The sequence below is a fragment of the Lampetra planeri genome, chromosome 10 (genome assembly GCF_965212315.1).
Source record: "Lampetra planeri chromosome 10, kcLamPlan1.2.h2, whole genome shotgun sequence".
NCBI classification, from domain to species: Eukaryota; Metazoa; Chordata; class Hyperoartia; order Petromyzontiformes; family Petromyzontidae; genus Lampetra; species Lampetra planeri.
Genome location: NC_136116.1, coordinates 14,756,751 through 14,775,035, shown reverse-complemented (window position 1 = coordinate 14,775,035; position 18,285 = coordinate 14,756,751). Strand labels below are relative to the sequence as shown.

General features: G+C 44.0%; 1 protein-coding gene across 1 annotated transcript in view; it reads left to right on the top strand.

The window, feature by feature from the left end:
* The window catches only part of LOC144721071 (uncharacterized), a 120,288-nt gene that overhangs the window by 2,937 nt on the left and 99,066 nt on the right, over positions 1–18,285 (top strand). The window contains exons 2-8 of the mRNA XM_078598405.1: positions 2,729–2,801; positions 4,898–4,991; positions 6,315–6,438; positions 8,408–8,547; positions 10,346–10,470; positions 11,082–11,324; positions 12,110–12,312. Of these exons, the coding sequence (XP_078454531.1) occupies positions 2,736–2,801; positions 4,898–4,991; positions 6,315–6,438; positions 8,408–8,547; positions 10,346–10,470; positions 11,082–11,324; positions 12,110–12,312 (995 nt within the window). The 5' untranslated portion in view covers positions 2,729–2,735. The remainder of the gene's footprint in view (positions 1–2,728; positions 2,802–4,897; positions 4,992–6,314; positions 6,439–8,407; positions 8,548–10,345; positions 10,471–11,081; positions 11,325–12,109; positions 12,313–18,285) is intronic.

Here is an 18,285-nt window from a genome sequence, read left to right as displayed (position 1 = left end):
ATTAACTTAAAAACTAGTCAAACGGTGCCGTTAGGAAACCTGCCATCATGCGCTGCCCATTCCTGACGTCCCAACTTCTAAACGTGCCCGTGTACAGCGGACCTTCCGTGTCGTACAAACCCACGTGGATGCAAGTGCGATGGGTGCGCACCACAGCAGCCTTCTCAATGTGACGTGCATGGGCAAAGCGACTCGCATTAGCACAGTTGGCTTTGTACATGTGCGAAACAAGTTCAACATACGTACATACAATGCGTGGAGTAGCCAGCCGGTGGCGTGAGACTGACTGCATGCCCGCAGCTTTATAAAAGCTACAACGCGCGTGCCACACAGTGCAGGGTTGTTAAGACAAAAGACGGCCTCGGAGCCATGAGGTTCGTACTGGTTCATCACGGGGTTCACGTTCTACGGGTGACTTTCCGAAATGCGAACTAATGTCCCCGAATCGTCCAAATAGCCACGAGAGATTGACTAATGACAGGGTTGAGGCAGGGGTTAGCCAGCGTGAACAACGCGGTGAACTTGAGAAATATGGCTGTCACCTGATGAAGCTAGTTGTAATTACTGGCGAAACGTCGTACTCAGATTGTAAATGATGTGGTTTGGCTTTCCAACACTGTACTAGTGACGAATTGGCACGTTCGGTTTACGTGACAACCCTTACTAGTTGGCTGTGTCAGGTGGTGGCGGGTTTAAGGACACATTTATATATTTACAGGATCTAACCCAACACAAACTATACTATTAAGTATGATATTGGTCGCGAAAGCCTATACGACCACTACGTATTAACCTGAACTTGAGAGGTCGACAAGAGACCGATAAACATTTGAAGAATGCAGTATGCACAGAATTTGTAAAAGCAATCGAATGCTCGTGTGGTTTTTTCTTGCAATCCTAACGGAGTTTAGAGTTTAGTGAAGCATTTTCACAGTTTTAAAAATCTCTTGGACACCCCTCTCGTGTAAAAAATATCAGTGCGAAAATGTACACTTTGTAATGATACTTTTGTTTGTGCTATATAAAACATATTCTCTTTCATGCCGGGGCGTGGGTGGGAAGCGCTTCACAAGCGGCTTAGATTACACACCTCAGTGGCTGTCGCAATCACAGCCATACACACAACAACCACTCAACCGCACAACAACCACTCAACCGCACAACAACCACAACCACGCCGCAACAACCGGCCCAGACAACCACACACACAGCACCACTCATCTAAAAAAAGCGCACCAACGCAACTGCACGCGTAAACACAAACCTCTCAACACACACACACAACTACAAACAACCACCACCACCACCACCACCCCTCACCCCTCACCAACTGATGTCGCTCCCATCCGACATCTCCCTCCGTCGTGCGCGTGAACTTCATGCGTCGCGGTGCCACACGGCCTCCAATCTCATCACAACAAAGATCCCCCGTGTAGCCTGCAGCAGACTGCTGGGGCAAGTGCTGTTAGCGAGTAGCATCTGTGAAGGCCGGCACTGTGGCACACGAGGGGGTGGGTGGCCAGCACCACGCCCGGCCGCCTTTATCTTCCCAGTGGCGATGTTTATTACACACTGCACCAGGTACTCATTTGAGGCTGAGTTGACCTAGGGGAGGCCCAGGACCGGTTCGTATAATCGTCACTGGTGTTGGCCGTTAGCGGGAATCGAACCCGGGTGGCCAGGTTCATAGCGCAGCGCGCTAACCGCTACCCACTCTCATCTCAACATACACACACCATACACACAACATACCAGAGGTGGGACAAAGTCATTGTTATGCAAGTCCAAGTCGAGTCGCAAGTCATCAAATTCATGACTCGAGTCTGACTCGAGTCCAAGTCACATGACTCGAGTCCACACCTCTGCAACATACACACACCATACATACACCCACACACAACATATACACACAACATACACACACACACAACATACACACAACATACACACACAACATACACACACAACATACACACACACAACATACACACACACAACACACACCATACACACACACCATACACACACACAACACACACACACCATACACACACACCACACACACACCACACACCATACCGGTGTGCGCACAGGCGTCGTCACAACCCGGCGACCTCAAGTCACCGTGTCTCACGGGAAGAGCCGCGATCTCGGCAGTTTCCAGAGCGACTGTGTTGTTGCTAAACATTCGCCAGAAGCCGGTTTGTGTGCGAGCTTTGTCATTTGGTTGAGGTGCCTATGCAGCGGTGAGCTTCTATCATGCACATAACTTGTTTTTTTTAAAACCTGCATTTTATGAATTCTGTAGTTTAGCAAAAAAAACCCTTGTGGTTAAACAAGGCTGAAACACAACAAAAACAACAACATAATTGCGTATGACTGAAGAAAAGCTGGCCAATACCATGCGTGTTTATTATAATTCATACACATGGCAAGTGAAACAATGGTGTAAGTTTGTTTGAATCCACTAGCCTCGCACTCCACAGCAGCATACTGTGGAGGGGTATACCGCAGTGGTGGGGTGAAGTGTGGGTACTTGCATTGGCATGAACAAGTTATTGCAGGGCTGCACCTTGACCTTTTTTGTATTTAGTTCGTTGTCCTTCCCCGCACCTCCGATTAGCACGGTTGGTTACGTACGGTGCGGAAGAAGTTCAACGTATAGACACACACTTAACCTTTTGTTGTTTGTGGTCTACTGTGCCAACGTGTGTGTTCATTGTGCTAGCGGAGCTATGGCGCTGCTGCAACAGATCCGCCTCCTGAGCTGGAAGAACGGGTGGACGCTCCTGCGGACCCCGGTATGCGCAGTGCAAAGACAGCGGTTACAAAGCACGCGGCGAGCTGGTGGTGCCTGCAAGGGGAATCCACACTCGTGAACAATATGCTTGTCTCCATGGATACTACTGCGACTGCAGTTGAGATCAGTTGTTTTCCAGCACATTCAATTGTTACATAATTACCGGACATCTGTAAAAGAAAATAGCTTTATATCTCATCGGATTACTCCAGCATAAATAAATATTGTAAAAGATCCCTACATCTGGATCTACTTTTCCTAAAAATGTGAAATTGCTAAAAATGTATTATAAAAATCTAAAACTCAATCCAAGTCCCTTACATATGTATAATAATGAAATGTGTTGATGTATGTACTTAAATGTATGAATAATTATGCAGTGTTTCTGTGTGCTCTGTGAAAAAAACCAATAGCCTAACGCTAACAAACAATCAGAACACAACTAATTCCATCGCTAGCGTACAGTTAAATGAAACGGCCATTGTAGTCCTTGCCGAGCTCCACAGACGAGTTGACTCGGGTTCCAGGGCTTGTCCTGTGGCATGACGCTCACTCATCCGAGCGCGTGCCGCGCGGCGCGCCACGTGGCACGGTGCCGGTGCCCGGACGAGGAGGTGCCAGCTCGCGTGGACGCTGTCCAGTCCGAACTCCCCTCGCCCCGCTGTGCGACCTTTATCCGTTCACAAGTGCGAGCAACGCGGCGTTTCAACGTGCCAGTTGTTCAATGACGGCGCACGTTTGAAGAGCGTTTAATTCACTTGGAGAGTAACCAGATGCATACGCATGGCAGTTACCAATTACAGGGAACCACAGTGCAATATTCACTTTGAAAGTGCCGTCGTGACTTATAATGGACTAAAATAATTCAAATCTAAGATAATAGTTCTCGTTTAAAGTTACTGTGAAAATTATTCTCTCTCTTTGTGTTGGTTTAATACTACTGCATTGCAGTTATATTGTTCAAATGGGTGTTGCAGTTGCTGTACAAGTAGCATGGGAAGGCTGAACGTTTAAATACTGTTATAGCTTTGTTCTGGCTTTGACAACAAAAGCAAACACGAAAAATGTCTCACCCTTGCCATAGGAACCTGACATTTACACCACAAGATCAGGGCTTGAAATAATAGATGAGACTGTCATCATTTGTGAAATATTTTTTGATAAAAATTTCTGAACCTTGAATGATGACTGCCGTCAGCCAGATGTTGTGACTACTGTGAACCGACATTGTTGCCAGCGGCACTTTGTACACTCCCTATCGCAGCAAGATTACGCCCTTCCTTTATTCGAGACCCACTCATTGGGATACTGAAATAGCTGGGCCCCATAACAACCTCGATTGTGCAATATCTTGTCTCTGTGGAAATAATTTAGCAAGCATTAGGTCGTATACTGAGGTCTTATTTTTCTTTTGGTCCAGCATGTGCCTTTAAATTGCATTGCTTTGATGGGTGTTTACGTGCGTATTTACTGAAATTCACACCGCACGTTTCTCTGATATTGATGGTTCTAACATGCGTAGTTCTTCACACCGGATTTTTGCAGTTGTTGCATTAACTATCTCATGAAGTCAGTGACAATTCGTAAATCGTCACGGAACTTGTCGTGGAGTAAAGTGTGAGTATTCACACCTCTTCCTAAATGTTTAGCCAGCGTGTAATAGTAAGCCATGAGCATCTAAAGTGGCTCTCTAAAGCTCCAAATGGAGTGGCGCGAGAAAGCAGTTGCAGGGCTGCCCCTCTACTTCATGAAGAGTTTCTCGAGGCTTAAATGGGCCTTGGGGAGTGGCTGTGAGCCAGCGGTGATATTTTCCACAGTTTCTCCAGAAGATGAACCTTGTTGTTGACTTCCCACAAGGTGATACTCATTGTTGTGACACCTTAATGATGGTTGAGCCCCGTATGTGGTAAAATAATGTGCGAAACGTCTCAAAATGTATCAATTAAATAACAAACCATTTTACAAACGTACACCTTTCAGATCTGATAGCTTCACTTCTCGAGTTGTTATTATTTGGTTATTTTAAGTGTGAGAAATCAATGTATACATTTGTACGAATAGTCGATACGGCGTTTGCGTGTTTTTTTGTGTGTGCAGTTTCTGCCAATATCAGTCGTGGTATGGCCATGTATCCTATTCATCATCATCGCCATCCTGCGAATTCAAAGCCCCCCTCAACAAAGATCTGCATGTAAGTGCCCTGCAAACTATACTGATGGACCACAGAACTGAGCGTACTTTAAAGTAAACAAAAAAGAATAAAACTAGCGATACACAAACACGTGCTTTTTTCCTATATAAGAAAAAAGCTAAAATTGATGTTATCTTGAGTACTATGAATGTAATTTTTTTTCATTCACTGCTTGAAATAAATTCTTATGCTCACAAGGCACACTTTAAATAGTTTGTACAGGACATTATCAGACAATAGTATTATGATGTATGCAAATCATGTGCACGAGAGATACCAACCTTGCATTGAGGCCAAATGAGTGAATACGATATTGCAAATAAGGCAGAACATTTGGGAGATTATACAAACGACACAAGTAAAATTACAGATAAAAAAAATATTTCTTGACTTGAATCGTAAACCCTGAGTTGTGACTTGTAACCCTGAGTTGTGAGAGGTCAATGATTGAGGTGCAAGTGAATCATGCCTATTGAGTAAGCCTGCGATTTTGTGGGAAATTACAATAATTTGGATACATGTAACAAATACCTATAATTAAATTAAAACATAATAGCAGGGTTACTTATCAAATTATTGTTTTTACATAAACAGGTGAACCTTACCTTATATAGGGTCAACTATTCAAGCACAGGGTATTTATGTGATACTGGATCAGAAACTGCTTTTGAGTTCCTCGATTCCTTGGCTCAAGTTGCGAAGAAAACATTTATTGTCTCTGCTCCGGAAAAACTTAATGAGGCTTCTCAAAACTTATTTTTGGTTTCCCCACAGTTAATTTGATCATTTGATAATGGACTGAAATGTATTAATTCTTCTTTATTAACTGGTGGAAGAAGTGGTGGTGCAGTGGTTATACCAGTATGAATCAGGCCACCTGACTTTGAATCCCAGCCATGGCTAACATCAATGTCAATGTGATATCTGAACGGTCCATCTCTGCGGTGAATGTCCTGTCGGCCGTGTGCACTCATTTGGCTGTCACTCCGTCGTTAGTCCCGAACATAATGATGCCTCTGAATAAGAGGCTTTTTCATCACGGTATGTTACCTGCCGCGTAAGATTTAACTGCTCGACTTTGCATGACTGCAGCTGAGGCGACCATATAACAAGTCAAGCAAGCATTTGAAACCTCATCACACGGAACAATATTTAATAACAACATGCCTCTATATTTGAAAGCTGCTTCCAGGAGAGAAAAAAAATGCTTGAAATCATGAAGAATACAAACTGTGCTGAGAATGCATTCGGAGGCTGTCTACACATGCGGCCACGTGTTCCGCAATGTCAACTTTCGGCTGTCCACCTCTCTCCCTCCGGCAGGTTACCTGCCAGCGCAGACACTGCCAAGCGGAGGCTTTTTCCCTTTCCTGCAGTCATTGGTTTGTGACTCCGCCCCAGAGTGCAAGAACACCAGCTATCTGCACTCAAGCACTTCAAGGTCAAGGTCAGTGCATGAGACCAGGGTGATGTGCAGCTTAGGAAAATGTAATTGGACAATTTTAATATCTGTGTGTAGCTCCACCATTAACACTAATGACGTGCTTGCGTCCGGGGATGGAATTCATTTCCAACTCAGACCCTGCTTGCTTGCCCTTCGCCACATATTTAACCTCTTGTTGTAACAGCTCTCTTGCTGGTTCAGCAGTTCCACTGCTGGATTATTTTTTTCCGCCTGAGGACGACCGCTTGTGTTGCGATCGAAACGTCGTAATATATTATTTTTTATTAGATTTTTCTACCTACATGACTTTACCGAAAGAACCAAAGAGTATGTATATTTATTTATTTATTATACACCCAGGTGATGCTTTGACGTGGAATGTCTTTACTCACGTTTGAGTTGAAATCCCTGCCAGGGTGTGGAGGATAGACTGTGGGTGTCCTTTAGAGAGACCAAGGTTTGCCATAGGAATGTCATATTTCCACCACTGGCTCCACCACTGGCTCAGGACTACGATGTGGTCACTACCCAACAATTATTTGAGTATAAGGACATATACTCTTAGGTTTTTTCGGTAAAGTCACGTAGGTAAAAAAATTTAAATTAATAAAAGTAAAATAAAACAAATAAAAAAATAATAAAATTCACGACGTTTCGGAAGCAACACAAGCCTCCGTCTTCAGGTGGAACCGTCACAGCCACGACAGCTGTATCGTGGCTGTGACGGTTCCACCTGAAGACGGAGGCTTGTGTTGCTTCTGAAACGTCGTGAATTTTTTAATTTTTTAATTAGTTTTATTTTACTTTTATTAATTAAATGTTTTTACCTACGTGACTTTACCGAAAAAACCTAAGAGTATGAATCCTTGCAGTCACGAAAGCTTCAAATCTAGAATATAAGGACATACTTTTAAGCTGTAATTATTCGATATATTCAAATAAATGCTGTAGAAATTCTATAGAAACAGGGTTAAATCCCAACAAGAAAAATAATCAACATTTATGTGTTACCACAGTGGGGCTTTAAGATAATATGCTGCCATATATTTCCATTCCATCTTCACACCAAACACTGACCTCATCCTACCTCGGAAGCTACACAGGTTTGAGTCTGGTGAGTACCTGAATGGTATACTGCCTGGGAATACGAGGTGATGTCGGTTTGGCTTGCAAGGTTGCCATGGCAATGCTGCATCACAATAGATTGTTAAATATATCTTTGAGGAGCTGTATTACCCGTCACATGCGTGGGTAATCCATGGGTACTCGAGTTTCACACACCAAACACCCACACAACTGTGATTGCTGGTCCGATGCCAAAGGGACACCACACCTTGACTATAAATGAGCACCACACATTAAGTATGTGTATACTTTTGCTTGATTTTTTTAGAGCATTTGTTTAACAAATCTGACTCTAAAGGTCCAAACCGGTCGAAACTTTGGTGAAATGCACATTTGGACAAACGACAGACAGGGTGCATTGTTCAATTTTTATTCCACAATAATTTCCTGTTTATAATTCAAAGATTAAAAATTCCCTAAATGCGAATTTAACATAACGCATATCGAATGAGTTCCCTAACTTACAAGTTACGTTATAGCGAAATTCCGTATATCGAGTTTCCGTATAATGAGGGATGGACAGCGGTTGAGGTAACGGCGCCTCTCATTCCACGGGGGCAGCTCTACCAATAACCCCCAGTCGCCACTAAGTGACGGTGACGTCACCAAGTGACGGTGACGTCACCACGGCGCCTGTGCCAGGCCAGGTGCACTTTGAGGCCACGTGAAGTGTCGGAGGTCCGCTGACAGGAGGCCTCGGGACAGACCCAGCAGGTGCCATGGGTTGGTTGACTGAGATGACTGGTAGATGCACAAGCTGTACCCCCTAATGCACGCACGCCGCCCGCCCTCCCACTCCGTGTGGCACTTACACAGCGGGGCATTTGCCCTCTTTGCCCGCGCGCAGGTCTTTACTGTACCAAGGCACGGGGCCGGACGAGGCCATGGTGTTTCAGACGATGAAGCTGGTGCGGCTGCACAGGCAAACGGTGGACGCAGAAATGCCGAGGCTGCAGCAGGACGTGGACCGCATCTTAAGCCAACTCGGTGCGTTGCACATACAAGGTTGTGCCTTGTATGCACTCTACTGTGCAATGTTGTTCAATTTGGATGTTATCTGTAGAAGGTTTAAAACAAACAAAGGAACAGAATTTGCCTTTTTGTTAAACTATGAATCACTGGAATGGGTTTGCGAAGAAAGTAATTTATGACAGTGAAACTCTTCTGATCCACAATCCTATTACCGATTTATTATATTATCTGCGTCCTTTAAGTAATCCATTGAACTGTCTCATTACACTATGTAACACGATTTTTGTTCTTGGGTTGTAAGTGTTATTTTCCAATTGCTTATGCCTCAAAAGTATAGAAATTTGTAATTATTCCCCACAAACTTAGCTTTTGTGACCAGGACTTTATGTGAAGGAATGACACAAATGCACACCACATTTTCTCCTTGAAAATAGGTATATTTCAAAATATCACTGTCCTGGTCACAAAAGCTAAGTTTGTGGGGAATAATAGCCATTTTGTGCACTTTTTAGGCATAAGCAATTAAGAAATAACACTTACTACCCATGAACAAAAAAAAATTGTGACACAGTGACATCCGTGTGTATTTTTCCGCTTTTCCGTGCAAACGCGTAGGCAAGAGAAGTAACCCCGAAGTCTCGGCAAAGTCATCATATTATCTGCGTCTATTCATAGGATTTACCCAACCCATATTAACCTGGCAGTGGTCTCACACGAGTTTGCCAAATGTGTCAAGTTATTATAGACTAGCCTTTTGCCCATCCAAGGACGACGTGTGTATTGCAGTAAATCTGAAACTTGCAAGCGAAGAGCAGACCGCGACGTGATCTCCATTGCATCCATTCGTGTGCAGTTTGTAAGGGTGCGGTGACACAGACCTATTTAATTTTAAGGTTACAATCCCTTGTTCATCACGACGTCCTTTTTACTTCGATGTCTCAACAGCGTCACGGAGATCGCGTGACGTGAGGGTTCTGCCTTTGTAGTGAGGGTGGTGAGTTGACGCCGAGGAGGGGGGAGGAGGCGCCTTGGCCCCCCATGTGGAGTGACGTCACTTGCTAATTATTATTGAGGGGGGTGTCCATTTGGAGGACGTCACCTCTTCATGATTATTAATGAGGGGGGGTCCATGTGGAGGACATAACCTGTTCATGATTATTAATGAGGGGGGCTGGTCGACGTGGAGTGACGTCACGCGTGGGACACACAGACATTCTTGGCTCATATTATTATAGATTGTGGATGGATAAGAGGAAACAACACAGAATTTTTGTACAATTCTGTGGTTATCATCTGTGGTCATTATCTGTGGAATTTACCTAACCTCAGGTGACCAAGGAGCAGCTTCTTGAAGTAGATTATTCATCATATTATCCGCCTTCAAGCACAAGAGGACTAGGCCCTGATTTAGTGGTATATGCTTTGTTCGATTACCCTAAATGTAACATTCGTGTAGAATGTTAATACATTGTAAATACTCTATCCCAACATTCCTAATGCATTGGTACGAGTACAGCGAGGCGTGCGTGCCAAGATGTGACGCTGACTCCACCATTTTTCTGCAGGTGCCGTGTCGCCTGTATTTGTGACATTAATAGCGCTTATCAAAGCTAAAGGAGGGTTATTGTCGGCTCTCCGTGTGAACATTGCAGAGTTGCTTTTTGAAACCGTTGCCATTTGGCGCGTCGTCGTCACGTTAGATTGCAATGCTTTCGCGAGTGCATTGCGTGCACGCTCTGTAGACGTGCACACTGTGAATGTTGAACACCGACGATTGATGCCTTCTCTCTCTCACGTGGCCTTGCTCCCGTAGAGGTGAACTTCACCCAAGTGTGGGATGCCACCAATGGCACAGAGCTGGGTGAGTACCCAGCTCTGTGGAGAAACCTGTCTCACACTCTCCTTGGACGCGTGTTGTCATCCACCGGCTTCAACACGGTAAGCAAAACATCGATTCATTTTAATCATCATCATAATAATAATAACACTACCAAAACCAGAACACGTGACTGGAGTTTTATAGGTAGTATAGGAACTCAGTAGCATTGTTCTGCAAAATCATAATCAGCAGCTATTGGCTATCCACTGCTGGATGAATACCTCCCTAATTGCATCAGTGGCGATTGCTATTTGAACTGATTCTAACCAGTTTCCCCCTCCCCTCATTAACTTTCACTCACAAGCGTTGTTAAACGTGTAGAGAAATAACCCCACACTCACTGACAGGGCTGGGGGCGTGGAGCTTCAGCAATTGATTGGCAGGGCTGTCAAGTACGCTTGCAATGTTTATCTGTGACATAGCATCTATAATCCATTGCCAGTACTTTTGTCCATCCGTTACAAGCTGCATGAGTAGCACATTCACCTGATATAGGTCATGCCAGGCATCAAGTCGTTCCTTTTACGCCAGTTGGTTACTTGCATTGGGCTTGCGTTTTCTTAATTTGCTGTCTAGCCCATGATGTCAAGCGTTGGCCAATCTCCATGTACACAGCTAAACAATGTACCTTCGTTGATTTCTAAAAGGTGTTTTTTTGTACACGGGGCAGGATGGGATGATTTTTGCACAGAATATGAAGATTCTTTGGTGCTCTCAGCTGACTGGGATGGCTGAGAACATTACGACAGCCCTGTCATCCCAGCTCAGCATTTATGAGCTGAAGTACTTCATCGCCAATTTGCTGCCAACCTTCAACAGCACCATGCAAAGCTGGTGCAATAGCGATCAGTCCCTGCTGGTGGAAGGACTGAACACATTAAACCAGACAGTTACAGCCCTCAACGTCACCAAGGTAATTAATTGTATAATGGTGCTGCAATGCGCGCATGTGCAAAACAGCAGGAATGATGCGAGACATTGTTTTTCCCATTTTGTTATATTTGGCACTGAAGGTCTCTTTGCAATTACTTTAACAGTGGACTGTCTGCTTTCTAACGTAGCAAATAGGTTTTCTCTGTCTGACAACTGAAACCCATGGACGTGTGGAGCTGGTTTTCTTCGGCACAGAGACTCATCACCTTATCCATATCAATTCCAAATGTTTGTAACAGTTTCACGAATATTTGTATCACAGCATTACCCATCCGTTTTGAAATATACACGTTGCCTTTGGTAAAAACTTTGCCGAACCATGCAATTCTCCAGGTGATGTCATTGGCTCTTATGAATCTACGAAATAGACCTGATAAGTTATCGCCCACGGCAGGGCTACTGTTGCATTGTGGGCATTTTGGAGTCATCTCAGCGTCTCATGGCTCATGGCTCCATGCGTTACAGGGATTGGCTTGCTTCTCCAACCCACACTCTGCCCCACTCCATCAGGAATAAGACTTCTACCAAACTATAATTTGTATTACATTTACACAGCTACTGGCTATTGACTGAGTACTGAACCACCATCTGTGCGCTGCTGTACATACACGGGTTTCGTCATGAGCACAATTATCATGAATGTCATCCACGTGGTGGTTGTGCCCCTGCCTCTCTCTTGAAACGAATTTGAGTCACCGATTCTGTGTCCTTAGAACGTAATGCCTCACGCACAATTTAATCTGAGAGCGCTTTTCTTGTGTCTAGATAATGGATCTGCTGTTAAATGTGAACTCGTCAATGCTCACGAAGATAGAGGACGGCATATTGATGCTGGAGGGAGTTCAGAAGCAGAGTGAATACACCTGGCAAGGTGTTAAGGATGCATCGTCCATTCTGATGGCACTGACTGACGCTAAAGCATGGAGCAGCCTGGACAGTGTGACTGCAAGCCTCAAGGGCATCAAAGCGTGAGTAAATCATGTTCACGTTAATTACTAAATCGACCGTGTTAATTCAGAGTAAGTGTAAGCGTGTGACTTTGTGCAAAACGAACTTAGAACATGGGAACAATATACCATTGAAAAAAACTTAACAGCAGGGGAGGTGGTACAGGGGCTCAGAGGTCACTGTGCTGAGCCATTACCGCCGAGAGCATAGGTTCGATTCCTGGATTTAGCTTTTCTTTCGTGTAGTGATCAGAAATGATTGCACAAAAGATCCCGTTACAGGAAGTCGTCGACTTACAAACATCCGCACTTTCGAACGAGCTTCCATGAGATGTTTAGTTTTTTTACCATCGACTTGCGAAAGGGAACTCGCACGTGCGAACCGAACCGCAGAACAATTTTTGTCAGTGGAACGATCCTCTGCGAGATGGAATGAGTCCCAGCTTCCCACGTGTGTGAAGTGAGTGCGTGTGTGTGTTAAGTGAGTGTGTGTGTGTGTGCGTGTGTGTGCGTGTGTGAAGTGAGTGCGTGTGTGTGTGAAGTGAGTGTGTGTGTGCATGTGTGAAGTGAGTGTGTGTGTGCGTGTGTGAAGTGAGTGCGTGTGTGTGTGAAGTGAGTGTGTGTGTGCGTGTGTGAAGTGAGTGTGTGTGTGCATGTGTGAAGTGAGTGTGTGTGTTCGTGTGTGAAGTGAGTGTGCGTGTGTGTGTGCGTGGTGAAGTGAGTGCGTGTGTGTGTGCGTGTGTGAAGTGAGTGCGTGTGTGTGTGAAGAGAGTGTGCGTGTGTGTGTGCATAGTGCAGCAGTTAGCGGCGCTGTGGTCAAATGGGTACCTGGGCCTCCCTTAGGTCGACTCGGCCTCAAATGAGTACGTACCTGGTGCGGTGTGTAATCATCGCCACTGGGGAGTCAAAGGCAGTCACAGGCGTGGTGATGGTCACCCACCCCCTTGTGTGCCGTGACGGTTTTCGCAAACAGGACTTGCCCCACCAGTTTGTTGTTATGTGTAATTGTGGTGACTCATTTTGCCCCTATTGACAAGCTAGGCAGCATTTATTTTAAACCATCGACTTGCTGACTATACAGTATTTATCACATTGTTACATGTGAGTGTACGATATTTCGCATTATTGATTAAATTAGCAATGCTTCCCTTTTTTGTTGAGCTGCGACACATTTTATGACACTGGCCGTATGGCCAAATAACTGCAGCACTGCGTTATCGTGGTCTGACGCACGAACCGTTCCCCACTTACGAGCAAGGTCTCAGGAACGGAACCCGTTCATAAGTCGGAGACTGCAAGTATATTACATTTGGGTTTTCACGACAATACTGCTCTTTCCTTCCTTACCTAACACTCTGCTTACTGCTCACCTCGCAAGAGACTTCTGCTTTACGAGTCTCTCCGGCTCTGTTGAACTCTCTATTCTATCCTACCTAGACATTACCCCCCTCTCCCAATCTAGACATCATTTGTACTGCGCGCCTATGACCAAATCACCCTGAAAGGAATCCGATATCGGAAGATATGCAGGCTTAAGCCTGGATAGTGCCTGTATAGCGCTTGGATGGGTGACCAAGGCTGGTCAGGTTGTTATAGGCTGTGGGGCGAAGTGATGTTTGACGTTTTTTTTGTCTTCTACGGAGGATCCCGTTTATCCAGTTTCTCGACTATTTTACAATGGAAGGTTCTGTAGTGAAGTGACCACAGCAGCAACGATTGCAGAGGACCAGTACAGGGTCGTGAAGGGATATATTGCACAACTGACAATGTGGTGGGCAGCGGAGGGTAACGTACTCTATTGTTGTACTTTAGTTCTACTCAACCGCATCCCAGCTGCCTGCGTCCACTAACCCGCTCTGACCACTTTGGGGAACTTTCGCAAAAACAAACCCCCACGACCCGCACAGCGTGGGGGGGGGGGCTCTCATCCGGCAGTGGGTTGACAAATGTGCCGAACATGCTCACGTAGACTGAGTGTATATACAAGGCGTGTAATGATGTCCCCTTAATTGTCTTCTCTACCTCATGTGGCTCAGAGGTCAGAGTGCTGAGCTACGATTGCTGAGATCTTGGGTTTGAATCTGGGCAAGGTTTTAAAATGCAGTATGACAGGAAAAACCCCCATTGTATTGAATTCAGTGGTAATTTGGCTGCTTTCCAGCCCTGAGAATATCAAATACTGTCTCAGTTTGGCAGAGCATGCGTGAAACAATGACCCCTACTATGGAAAGGATAGAAAAGGCCACTCAAATATATGTTTTGGAAGAGCCATTCTCAAACACTGCTCATTCCTCCTCAAGATTTGTAAATGTATTCTTTGGGATGTAGCACGGTGTGATAGCACAATTGCAATAGATTTGGAGGGGGAAAACATCTATATAAAAATTAAACAATTCTATAGATCATATGTTATGAAAACACGTATCAAGTGCCTTTACATGTGATGTGAACTCAGGTCACCTGACACTTGATTCTCAAGGCAAAGTCGTCGCTCCGTGTTTCTGGAGGGGTTAGTTGTGGGTTTTATTTTCTTTGAGCAAGAGTGATACTGTTGACCTAGCAAACGGACAGAGTGTATTTTCGCAGTTGTGATAGCTATCCAAGTGCCGTGTGTGTGTGTGTGAGGTGCAACACCATTTACCGAAGGTGTGTTAAAAAAGGGGCCGTAACCTTTTGGTCCCACTGGTTTGGTTAAGAAACACTTGCTTATAGGGCGACGCTTGATTATAGAAATGGCACCAATGATTGGAAAACTATCAGAATGTTTTCACGTGAATGTTGACACAAAAATAAAACTCTCGGTTACTCTTCTAATTAATATTGGCGTAGCGAGGAACTACATAGGGTTTGATTTTAATCAAATGCGTATGCATTGTTTACGAAGATCATTGGGAAGCGAATAACAAAATATTAGGGTTAGGGTAATGTTTCTCTATGTTTGGCTGCATGCAAACTATTGATCAGGTTCTGGAAAAGACCAAAGGATATTAATTACCATTATGTCTGGCCTTTGTAGACAATTACATTTGCATTCGATTTGGTGGACATTTGATGCAGTCATCCAAACTCTCACAAACCAAGGCCTACAAAATTTTTTACAAATGTTTTTAATAATAACAACTATTTACGAAAACAAAACTGCCACACGAAGAAAGCACCAACATATGTATGAAGATGGGAGTCAGTCCATTTGACACGTGAAATCGTCTTGATTCAGGCTAACTCCTGCTTCGTGGATTTTCCCATTTATTGGTGAAATTCTGAAAAAGTTTGAAATAAAATTGGCCTTCAATTCAATCAGGCACAAAGATTGAATATTTAGCAGTGTTTTACTGCAGTATACGAAATTGAATCGGCTAGAACGTAGATCATAAACGCTGGTACTTTTACAAGCGCAACGGATTGGTGCGTCGCACGACCGTGAGGCTTGGGGAGGAGGCCTCATCCAGCAGCAGATCGATCATGCCCGCCGAGGGTGAAATGCTGAACGGCGATTGTTTGGGACGGCATGAGTAACATCGCACTTGTCATTTTTATGAAGGCATTTATTCCCGTTAAAGTTTTATTTCAATTCCTCTGTCAGTCGTATATTATTTTAATACGTTAATAAAGGGAGATATTATTATTATTATGGCAGAGAGCATGGAGGACTGCCAGCTGGACTTGCTGAGAGACAGCGATGAGAAGCCGCTCTCCTTCACTGATCCTTAGACTCTCCATTAAATGACCAATTTTTTATCGCCAGTTGCTAGCTTACTGTAGTTGTGTAATATCTTCTCACATGCATTTCCTGACCATCCATTATCAAAAATTCCTTTCGGAAATCTTTCTATTGTAATTCCAAGTGCTCTTGTGAGTGGTTTTATTACTTATCGGTTCATAGCGCAGTCCCGGTCTCATATAAAGTTGAGTAAATTATAGGCAAAGTAGAACGAATAGTTTCAATAACACACAAAAACGTGCACGTAATATACAAAAGCTCTCAAGCTATGGATTGCGCAAGCCCACGACTTCCTGAAGAACTGCATTGTGGTCATCTTGTCATATTTTGCCATCAATATATTGAGCAAATGTGATCAACCAACAGGTAGCCGTGAACTGGCATCGTCATTATTAGGACTCATCAGTGCAGTACAGTCACAGATGCTCACTGCTGCCAAGTCTGCCTCTGCGAACTTAATATATGTTGGTTCATCACATCTGTCGGTACTTTTACAATACCATAAGCATGGACTACAGTATAATTTAAAATGAAAGTAAGAATACATGATTGAAAACCCTTTGTTAATTTGATGCTTGATGAAGGATTCCCCACGCCTTGTCGATCATGGGGTTATTTAACTGATGTGGCGTTATGTTAGCTACCTTACCTGGTATACAGGAGGTCGTGGGTTCAATCGCGACCCTGACGTCTCTATATTTGGAATTTGCGTGTCTCTCTCCTTGTCGACGTGTGGATTTTTTTCCGGGTCCTCCGGTTTTCCCCTCCACATTTAGAATCAACATCGCACGATTAGAGTATTTGGCTGCTATACATTTCTACATGATATGCCACAGTTCCTATGATCACTGTTACATTGTTTTTATAGCTTTATTTTGTTTATTTCGAAAACGTTTTGGTTTTGCCATATTTGTTTGTTGTAGTACAGAGTTAGACTGATAACTTTAATCTAAATTGTCTTATGGTTGTTATTGTTTGACTTCCATCCCACTGGGATTTTTGCACACAACATTGATATACGGTGATTTTTCTGGAAGACTTTGCTGTTTTTTCCTGGATTTTTCTGTTGCGTGTAGTCACTTTAAGATGTTTCTTGTTCATGTTTTTGTTTGTTGCGGTTGCACCCGAGTCAAGAGCCGAATGGCTCACAGGGCTATACCTAATAAATTAACTTCATCAGGATATAATTTTTGGCCAGGTCGCTTCTGAAAGAGAGTTATTTAGCTCAGTGGGCCTTACCTGGTAAAATAAACATGGTTTAGTTTCATGACCGAATGTTCTCAAGAGGGAATGATCTAAGTAAGCATGTGCCAGAAAGCCTGACGGGACAGGCCTAGCCAGCCCTGCCCTTTGTGTACATATACAAATAAAAATTTCCGGAATGATTTATTATACGTTTAGTAAACATATATACGATGAATGAACACTTTAGCCCTTAGTACTAATACCATGATATTAAGCTGGAAATGGAGCAGTGGCACAGTGGATAGCGCGCATCACTTTGAACCTGGTCACCCGCGTTTGATTCCCAGCCAGGGCTGACATCACCAAGCCACAATGCCTAGTGTGGTGAAGTATGGTCAAACAACCCCCACGACACAGCATGGGGAGACCTTCATCCAGCAGTGGATTGACAAAGCACTGTAAACAATAATTACAATAATGTTCCTGTGGAGTTTTCTTCAAATTATTTTACTTGTCGTTTTAAGTTAGATTGTGAGTTACAGTATGCAGTGTACTTTAAGTGGAAATGCAGTGAGGTTGCATAAAAAATAAATATTGGTCAAAGGCACTGACGGAAGCTGCAAGTTAACAATGGGATGTTGGGTAACAGAAAAGGGTTAAAGGTACGTGACAAAAGCCTAGGTGTGGCTATTTGTCACGTGGCAAATCTGAGACATTTTAAAGAAAGCCACGGAATTAAACAGTTACCATGGGCATATGCCGATGGTTCCCACAATGTTTGGCGGCATATACAAGCAAGGAAGCATTGCGTAAACACGAGTTATGTAAGAAGATTATCAAATCGATTTTAAAGCAGGCCCTATCTATTATCTTGACAGCACCGGATACATCGAAGGGTGATTTAGGCATAACCTAGGGACTCTGGCCAGCTTGGAAGAGTAGGCCAATATAAACCCTCGATGAGCTTTCTACGGCTGCCTCTGGTGAGGGTCCTTCCACCAGCAGCGTCTTAATCGAGAAATCGCAGGGGTCCACCTTCGTCATGTTTTTTAATTGCTCCAAAAACTGTATGGTCAAAAAACGTCATC